Source organism: Leptonotus elevatus, chromosome 17 (assembly GCF_054856555.1).
Source record: "Leptonotus elevatus isolate MCC_2025b chromosome 17, RoL_Lele_1.0, whole genome shotgun sequence".
NCBI classification, from domain to species: Eukaryota; Metazoa; Chordata; class Actinopteri; order Syngnathiformes; family Syngnathidae; genus Leptonotus; species Leptonotus elevatus.
Window position 1 is genome coordinate 17211555 of NC_141255.1, and position 10206 is coordinate 17221760.

General features: G+C 40.7%; 1 protein-coding gene across 2 annotated transcripts in view; it reads right to left on the reverse strand.

Moving 5' to 3' along the window:
• Nucleotides 1-9761, reverse strand: part of gramd4a (GRAM domain containing 4a) — a 32256-nt gene extending 22495 nt beyond the window's left edge. For both annotated transcript variants that reach the window (XM_086059695.1, XM_086059694.1), the window contains exons 1-3: nucleotides 9418-9761; nucleotides 4940-5141; nucleotides 652-772 (exon numbers count right to left, since the gene is read on the reverse strand). In XM_086059695.1, the coding sequence (XP_085915821.1) occupies nucleotides 652-772; nucleotides 4940-5141; nucleotides 9418-9446 (352 nt within the window). In that variant the 5' untranslated portion in view covers nucleotides 9447-9761. The remainder of the gene's footprint in view (nucleotides 1-651; nucleotides 773-4939; nucleotides 5142-9417) is intronic.
• Nucleotides 9762-10206: the final 445 nt, after the last annotated feature.

Consider the following 10206-nt stretch of genomic DNA (forward strand, 5'->3'; position numbering starts at 1 on the left):
TTTGGGATTAATAATGAGAAATGAATAATGATAGTGATAATTTCACCGTGCTACTGTAACTGAAAAAGTAGATCTTACTTCACTCTTGTAGGGGGAACACTAGGGTGTGTGTGTGTGTGTGGGGGGGGGGGTAAGAAAAAAAAGAAAAAGAGTCTCCTACTGTTACTCTGAGTGCTATTTCTGAACCACTAGTTAAAAATTTAACTTTTCTCGCTCTGCTGGCATTGTGCCGGGGTAAAAGACTCTGGCAAGCTCAATTATAGTAACTGAAATGAATAAGCAATGCAGTCAAGTGAGTCTTGAAAACGTGACAATGCAATACAACACAGTGAACATCTACTCGCAAGGGATCAAGAACAAGCCCTGCCGCCAATGGTGAATATTTATCAGGAATTGACATTCACTCAAAATGTATGGCAGTCAAAAGATGGTGGCAAAGCACTACATAAATCCTTCAACATAGTTCCTTGGCACCAAGGTGTCACAAGATGGCAGCCAAGCATTACATGAAACTCCTCAACTCACTTCAAGACAGCTCATTGGCACCAAGATGCCACAAGATGGTGCCAAAGTAATACTTTTTTTGCCCTGCATTAATCAACAGGCGCAAAAAGAATGGAGTACTGAATACGCAAAGGTGTGTGTACTCACGTAGAAAGTGTTTCTCCAGTAAGGCAATTTCCAAGTGTCCTTTGACTTCGTTCAGTCGTTCCGACTCCGATCTCTGAAAGTCCTGAATCGGCGCTGCCATGATGGGAGACCCTGAACCAGCCTGTGCATGCGCACACACAAGAAAAATGTCTTTCAATTATACATACAAAGAAAAAAACAAATCTTTAAGTCTAAGGCTTCCATTACAAAACCTCTCACAGGACGGCACCCATGCTTCAGCCGACACACTTCGCATGACTCACACGAGCGTTTCCTATTCCCTGGTTCAGGTTTGGCTGGAAGGAGGAAAAGAGGAGGATCCCCCTCTTTTCACAACACACACAACCGGCAACAACACTGACAGATGACGGCTGCGTTTGATGCAAGGGATGAGGGACATGCAGGGAGGAAAGACAGGCTGGGAAGGAGGGATGCTCGCGCATGTGACGACTGCAGCTTCATCCACTGCTCAATTTGGGTCCTTTAAGAAGCAGACGCACACACTGCGGAGGCTTTTCCGCACCAACAATGTGCACGAGACAGGCAGGGAAGCATTTTTTTTTTTCCAAATTAACAAATGAAGCTCATATGTCAGGACGTGATGTATGCTGATGAAAACCCATCACCTAATGAAGTTTGGCGCCGCGGAAGGTGTAATAGTGACTGGCATTTGTTTTACAGCTTTTTCAATCAATTCAAAGGATTACATTAGGCATGTCTAAGGCGAATATTCTCGAAGAACGAAAGTAAGCTGCAGGACATTTGACTTTGGCACAAAAAAATCTATATAGTTTTATTCGTAGCACAATATTGCTTTTGTTGTCCATAGAGAGCATCATAAATAAATAAAAGTACATATGTATGGATTGTTCTGATGTCACTGAACATTTTGAGTGGTGGAAAGTAAAAAATAATATTCATAAATGACAGCACACTTACAAAGAGTATCCAAATTTGGGACAAAATACCTTAGGTGCCGTAATTTTTTTTTTTTGTCGACCCAAGGGCTAGGTGGCGCTATATTTATAACTGACTATTGTCATAGAGATACCTTCAGGTCGTGACTATAAACATACAAGTGAAGTTTGGGATTTTTTGGAGCATGTACCGGGGAGTTATTACATATTTTGTCTTTCATAGCGAAGGAAATATGAAGCACAAAATATGATGCCCCGCCCCCATCCTATAGTATTTAGAAAACTCAAGATTCCCCCCCCCCCCCCCCCCCCCCGTTGATGGCCCAGGTCTTGACATGGTCCAGGCCAAGATTGAAGTTAATTGGATCAAACGTGTAAGAGAAATGAGCAAGAGTATGCCCCCTGTAAATGTTCAAAAATTGGCAAAAATCGGACATTCAAATATTCGTAGCTCACTTCCTGTTCATTTAAGCATATGGGTCCAAGAGACTTTTTTGTAGGTCTTGGGCTTCCTCAAATGCCAATTTTTTTCCCGTAGATCTTGCTTAAACGTACAACCGGGGTTGCTTCGTTAAAAAAATTATACGGGGAGCTAGTGAGTAATTTTTGTAAAAATCGCACAATACATGATAAAATATTTTTCATTTTGCGAGGTCAAATGTGTGTGCCAAGTTTCATGAGTTTCTGTGCATGTTTGGGCCCTCAAAATTGGCATAGTTTTCTTGGCAAACAGTACCTTGCCACGCCCACAGCGATTCGCGAAAACTCAAACTTCGTGTTATGACATCATGAAGGCCTAAACACTCCTCTGAGCAACAAATATGAGGTAGATCCGTTTAACGTGGTTGGGGAAAAAAGTTGAAGAAAAAATGTAAACAAAAAATTTGCCAGTAGGTGGCACTATCAGTACGAATACATTTAAGTTTGTAAATGTATTCAGACCAGGACTCTCATCAAATGTGTGAAATTTTTTAGACGATAGGATCATCTGGGTCAAGTTAACACAGCTTTTATTGTCACGGTGAATCATCAGACTTTGTGGCACCATAATGGCCACGTCCTTTGGCAAAAAGTTACAATATTCGGTGTTGGGCATAATCTTAAGGCTTTTCTGACAAAATTTCAACTGGATCCCTCAAACGGGCTCGGCACAATAGATACAAATGTTAAGTATGACATTTCTTGTCACCACTAGGTGGCGCTACATGTATAACCGAATATTATCATATAGATGTTTTCAGGCCGTGACTATTAAGATGCATGAGAAGTTTGGGATTTTTGGGAGCTTGTACAGCGGAGTTAAGCATTTTCTCTTTTTTGATGAAGGAAATATTAAAAACGAAATTTGAGGCCCTCATATAGTATTTCAAAAAGTCAAGATTTCCCCCCCAGTTGTTGTCCTAGGTCTTGAGATGATACATGCAAATTTAGAAGTAAATCGGATGAAAGCTGTTGGCAAATGGGCAAAAAGAATGACCGCAGTGAATGTGCAAAAAAGGGCCCAAATTGAACATTCAAAAATTCATAGCTCACTTCCTGTACATTTTAGGATATGGCTTCCACTGACTTTTTTGTGTGTCTCGGGGCGCTTCACGTGCCTGCCAATTTTTGTAGCCCTCGTCAAACGTGCCGGGATTGGTGCATATTTTTCCACGTTATGGGGCGCTATATGTTGTTATGTTATGAGTTTTGGGAAATATTTAGATCCCCAAAATATTTAGATCCCCCAAAATATAGATTGTTTAAGAAGAAGAAGAAGAAGACGAACGAAAAACAATAGGGACCTCGCAGCGGTAGTTGCTCGGGCCCTAAAAATGTCCCAACTCCCTCCATGCCTAAATGCATCACCTCACATAAGCCAAGTCATGTGACACCACTGCAGTCGGCGTGGGTTCCATTTGGGTACCAGGGGAAGACTGACAGCATGTTGATGAACGTGTTTGTTTGGGGACTGTGCACGTGTGCGTGTGTGTGGCACAGAGCCTATTTTGGGTATTGTGTGTGTGTGTGTGTGTGTGTGTGTGTGTGTGTGTGTGTGTGTGTGTGTGTGTGTGTGTGTGTGTGTGTGTGTGTGTGTGTGTGTGTGTGTGTGTGTGTGTCATCGGCATGGTGACGTGAATGATGCTCTCCCCAGTGGGCTGACACACTCGCGTAGGCAAACAGCGTCGCACTAATGGCAAAGCTGAGCCCAAGTGTGTGCAATTAAACACACTTGAATGGGCCATTGTCGGAAATCCCCTAATTCATCTGTGAACCACGAAAGAGACAATAGCTGGGAAGAGCATTCAAGGAAATAAGGAAAGTAAGATTGCTTTCCAGTTTAATGTACTATGAATGCTGTACATCAAAAAGACACTTTTAAAAATGTATTCATCCACGAATATCAAACTGCATTTTTAGCACCTTCCATATTTTCTGCTCTTTTCTAATCTGCGTCCCGACAACCACACATGTACTAAGCGTGTACCTAAATACTCATTTAGATCAGCGAGTCCCAACCAGTGTGCCACGTACGGTACACAAGTGGCATCTATGGTAGCGACACATGATGGTAGGAGAAATTTGAAGTCATATTTTATTACTTTTTACTGTCTACAGGAAAGTCCAAATTTAGAGTTACAAAAAGGGAGTGTAGTTGGACAGCACTGAAGACAACTGGAAGACAAGGAAGCGTAAATAGGAACAGAGGAACAGACAGAGACGGTCGAAAGTCCAGAGAGAATGTTATGTTTGTTTGTACTTTTGTTTTCTCGCAATGTTTTAAACTAACAGTGTGGAGGTTTTGGATTACCACAATGCTCATTTCTGTTAGCCTGTCTAACACGCTTCACATTATATGCTAGCACGAAGGTAGCAGACTTTAGGGTAGATGAAATTATTCGGTTTGGTTGAATATTTTGGTGTTTCCATATAAAATGTTTAGTTTATTTAGAGAACTATGTGAGCGTGAGTGTGGACCGGCTGGCACTACAGTACTTTTTCCCACCCTCAATATTACGATTTGATATCCAAATGTTTTCAAGTCTCATGTAGGTTTTTACTATATAAGAATAAACAATATCAAAATTGCATTCTACTACATTGCAAAATGATTTTGAATTCTAAACCTTTTTGCTTTCTAAACATTTTTGTTTGGTTGTATGTGGTGAGATTTTTCTAATATAAATGATGTGCCTTGGCTCCGTAAAGGTCGGTCGGGAAAGACTGACTAATATCAGCCAGCAAAAGCAATGGTTCATCTCTTAGAGCAGTGTTGAGATCAGAGCTGCATATTCAAGCTGAATAATTCAAAATACAACAGTCACAAAAGCATCCAGGGTGGAGACAAAACATCTAACATCAATTTGGTGCAGTGTTTGAGGAGCACCTACGGGGTCTCGCAGAGGCTCTTCGTTGGCCGCGCGCTTGGGCGGCACGTCGTCGCTACATTCGTTGTCGGAGGCGGGCGGCGAGTCGCCCAGCTCGGGGAAGTCGTCCCGCGTCCTGGGGCCTCGGAAGCGGATCTTGTCCAGGCGCTTGAGCATGGTCAACACCGCGCACCTGGGCTTTAGCTTAACATGGCGGACGGCAACCCTGTTGGGGGGGGAAACACGACGCAAAATCAGCCTCTGCAAGCGCTGCATGTGAAAGTCAGCCTACACAGGATTTGCGCTCGTAACCCGTGACAACCGTATCCTTTGAACCCGTCTGACACGCAGTTGACCGCAGCGCAGCAGTTAACCTCATTTCCATGGCGAGAGCAGACATCATAATGGCTGTGTTGTGCTATCATGCTGTATTGACGCTTGACAAACCCGTTCACACTGTTCTCTATATCCATTAGAACCAAGGAGAAAATGCATCGACTTTATTTACTGTATATACACACAACAGCACTGTCATTTTAAACGAATGTGAGTGACATCAGGAGCTGAGTCACTTGAGTTGACTGTTTAAAGCCATACGTGACTCATTGAGCCATTATCAGCTGTATAAAAGTTCATATTTTCTCTCGTATCAATTTGATAACTTCATGTACAATTAATAGCTTTAAAAACACATTTTGCTGAATTGCTGTCGACTGAAAATGACATCACAGGTGTTCAGAAAACAGAAAGCGGCTCACCTGTTTTCTGGGTTTGGTCTAGTGACGTTCGCAAACTGAGCCATGACTGGTCGTTACCCGTTTCTTGAGCATGTATGATGTCATCTTCAGTTGACAGCAAGTGGCAACATTTCTTTTTAAAAAGGTAGAAATTAAGGCCTACATAAAAATGACATTAATTGTAGACAAAATACTATCTTCTTGTAAATACTATCTTCTCCTGCTAAAAATGGCTAAATTAGTCAAGTATCTCTTTAACGTAGTTAGTTCATCACAAGCGTGTGCACTCCTTGCTCCTTGTGAGTGTTTTCATTCTGCATTTGACATGTTCAGTAAATAGCTGAAAGTGCATCACTTTTTTCCACTTCAGTTGAGTTGGCTTACAACACTAAGCAAAAAAACTACAAAAACATGACTAAGTGACCTACTTAAGTGAAAAACTTACGTTTTGCGAGACGTATATGTGGGGGTTCCAGTGTGCAAAAAAAAAAAAAAAAAAAAAGGATAAGGGTGTCAGTGAGAAGAATTTGGTTTTGTACAGGGTGTTTAAGAAAATGTCCGCCCCCAACCAGGGCCCGATTATAATCGGCCGATTATTGGCCTTCAAACATTGGCCAAAACAATCGGCCAATTGGGCCAAATTGCCGATTACTTTTCCCTTAAAACGTTATCAAAGAAAAATGAAGTTTCCGACGCTGTGAAAGTACCCTGAACGCACCATTTTGCTTGTGTAGCATAAGCAACTAGCAAACTACCACACTGCCCCCAGGAGGCCAAAACGCAAAGGAACATTCAGTATTTGTTCTGACATTTTTTTCAGTTGCTATTATATTCTTATTTCACTTTCTCGTGGTTTTATTTTGTCAGTGTCATTTCAAGTTATATTTAAAGTTGATATTTCAAGGATTCAAAGACGTTCTTTTCTCAAAATTCAAGGATGCATGATTTTTGTCTTAACACACATTTTCACATGACATGGCATGAAATACAATCCCCGAGGTCCCAGGTTAGCCCAGTAAAGCCCAAGACTTGTGAAAATAACACAAGATAAAAATATATAAAAGAAAAGGTTAATGCTTTACAGCAGTTGTAAACAAGTAAGAATAGTTTTATTATTGACAATCTATCTAAATCTAAACAATAACTTTGTATAATTCATGAATTATTAAGGTAAGGTATACTATGGAATTTTAATAGCGAAAGTTTGTGCGTAAGTAACACCCATTGAAAATGATATTTTTTTTGGGAGGGGAAGGGGGGCTCATTTTATGCTTTATATATATGTATTTTAAATAATCAGCAGATTAATCTGTAATCTGTATTTGTTTTTCTCTGCCAAAAATCGGTATCAGCATAGGCCGAAAAAAATGCATATCGGTCGGGCCCTAGCCCCAACAACAATTTACTAACTACAACAAAAATGTGTTGATTAGCCACGACAAGAATGGCCCCACTCACTGCAATCTTCATTCATTTCTCTGCCGCTTTCAAAGCAACCACAAATGATCTGATGCTTACATAATGCAGCTGCTGTCAAAATACCAACGTAGAGACTTGCCATTAAAATGTGTAGCCTTAGTGAACTGCAATGCACCTGACAACAATTGCATATTTCCCAATGCGACGTGATTGTAGCAACCTGTTGAGTTTTTATCCATATGTAGACAGTCCACCCACGCGGGTTCCTGTGACTGCAGCTTCAACTGGTGGGCAGGTGTTGCCTCCCGGAGTAGAAAGCGCGTGAGTGGCAGGTCATTAAACACTTCCTTTCCACAATGTCACGACCAAATGAGTTCTCACAACAAGCAGTTGAACTTTTCAGCTCCCCCAAAAGCCCCTCAGAGTACTTCCCCTACAGCCAAACATTGTCATTATGTAAATTGCCAGGTGGAACAGAGAGCTGATGCTGAAAAACAGAAATAACTGCCACTGATAACTGACATTGGGAAAAAAAATACCATAATCTAAAAAGAACATGAAAATATTGTACTTTTTAATGGGGCTCGACTATTTAATTGGCCATCAGATTTAATTGGACAATATTAATTAACCATTTTAAATTCAGGGGGAAATTATGGCAGATTTTAGCCTTGTTTTTTTCCTTTTTAACACATTACATCAAAAGACAGAAATAATGATTATGTACAAAATTCCCCCTGGATATACATACATTTTTTAATGAATAGGCCAATTAATTAACTGTTGGAATTTTTCACTTGTATAGAAGCATGACATCCAGTACCACATCTGCTGTCTGTGTAATCTTCTGCCAATGACCTGCAGTAGATAGAGGCTACTATTGGCCATGCAGGTCACAGACGGTGCACCAGCCAATCACAGCTACTCGTGGATTACATGCTATAAAAAGGTACCCTATAAGTAAACCTACCCTATATTCCAGCATCTAAAATAGAATGCCTCATATAGAAGAAGGGTTGGACTATTTAAAAATAAATAAATAAATCAGATTTCCCCTCTCAATATTGCAACTGCGATGTAATATGTGATTATTTTTTAAAAAGCCTTCTTCCCATGTATTTCATAACCTTTTGGAAATGTCACACTAAAATTGGGAGGAGTTTTCCACCCAATACAACATACTAGGTCATCCCCTCATTATCTGGGCTGTCCTGTGGGCAATTCCTTGACAAAGAGAGGGATTAACATGGCCGTGAAATAACTCATACAGAATTACCGAGTGACAGTGGAGAACCGTAATTGCATTTTTCACATCTACTTGTGGTATTTTGTGCAACCGTTTTTTTAATTTTTTATTTATTTGTGGCAGATGAGGTGAACTAACGCTGAAGAAATGACAGGCACACAGCCCGCTAATGCAACCCCTTGTGGGCAACATCCAGATGGCTGAGCAAACATAAAGTGTGCAAAGGCAACACTGGGTCTGGGGGTTATTTTTAGTCATTCTGCACTCTAAATAATGACATTTAGTAAACATATTCAACATTTAATTAGTTCTGCCAAGTCATATGTTGGAATTACATCACCATGGGAGTTACATAAACAGAGAAGATCAATAGGTTGTGAACAGCAGGTCAATTTCTCAAGTGGAAAGCACTGTGACTGTGAGCTCAAGTTGTGTTCAAATAAAGAGTTGAAAATACAACAAATCACATATTACGTCAAGTATGGGTCATAATGGTGATAAATCAAATGTGGGTGGGCTGGGTGTGGTTGACAGACAGAACTGCTTTCCCTCGAATGTTAAGTGGAAGTACATTTTTCGGAATGTGACGGAGGCGTCGTGTAGTTGGAAGCGTCCGAGCTTCCCACGTGCACTAGAACGCACCACAACACCCACTTCGAACAATCTGCACTGTTTTTCCCCCATTTGTTTTTTTGTTTTGTTTTTAAAGATCGCCCCAATAATAATAAAAATGGCCAAATGTATGAACAAAACTGTCCACGACGTATAATTGGGCTTCATTCGTGGACGTGTCAAATAATAAAGTATAATTAATTAAGGCGTCGTGGAGGCGCACAGTAATTGTTTTGGTACTGTTGAACCACCACAGAAGGCCCAGCTAGCATAACTAGTGAGTGAAATTAATGCAACTATAACGACATATATTTTAATTTTGGTTAACATTTTCAATTTGTTTTTAATTATTATAAAACGGACATGACATGTAAAATTTTTGTCATTTTGTCAAGAACCGTAAACACCATGGCACGTGCCACAGATTAACCCCACAAAAGTGCTAATTTTTTTAAAGGCAACTGTAAACAAAACACACATTTCCTTACCCAGCGCGTAAATCGTAGCAAAGTTTCATGAAAACTGAGATTGGCCTTCGTTTATCCGTCAGTACACCTGCTGCTCAGAACGTCCAAATGAACGCCAGTGTTGCGGTGGAAAAAAAAAAACGCTGCTCGTCAATCCATCACGATAACGGCAAAACAGCCCCTCTTCTCTTTGTGTGCCGTTCCACATGGAAAATGGAGAAGGCAGGAAACAAAACAAAAATACCAGTTGCGTCGCTCCACCCGGGAGAGAAAACTGCAGTGGCCAGCCAGCCAGCACCGTTAGCCTTAGCCCGGGGGCTTGGAGAAGAGACGCCGCCTTCTCCTCTTGTTGCTTTCGCACTGGTGACAGGCAGGGAAGGGCCGCGGAAGTGACGTCAGAGGGACTTCTTAAAGGGGCCTCAGATAAGGAGGGATACGCCATGTGCTAACCGCCTCACAGTCTGTCAAATATTAAATATCAACCACAAACGCACTCAACTAGTGTAGGGGGGGGGGATAAATAAATCACAGTATACTATAATTTAACTAAAACTTCTATGCAATTCTTTGTTATGCTAATTAGCACCGTTGAAAAAGCAGATATTCTGGTTTATTTTGGAAACATGCATTATTGGGTATCTTTGAATATAAGACTGTTAACACACAATTTAATTTGATAAAGCTTATTATTTTAGAAAAAATACATTTACAGATTCAAATTCATGCATTAGAAGCCATCTTTCATTGAGGTGGTTTTTTTGTGTGTGTTTATAGTTTTTTTTAATCTATTTGTGGTTATCGAAAAGCTGT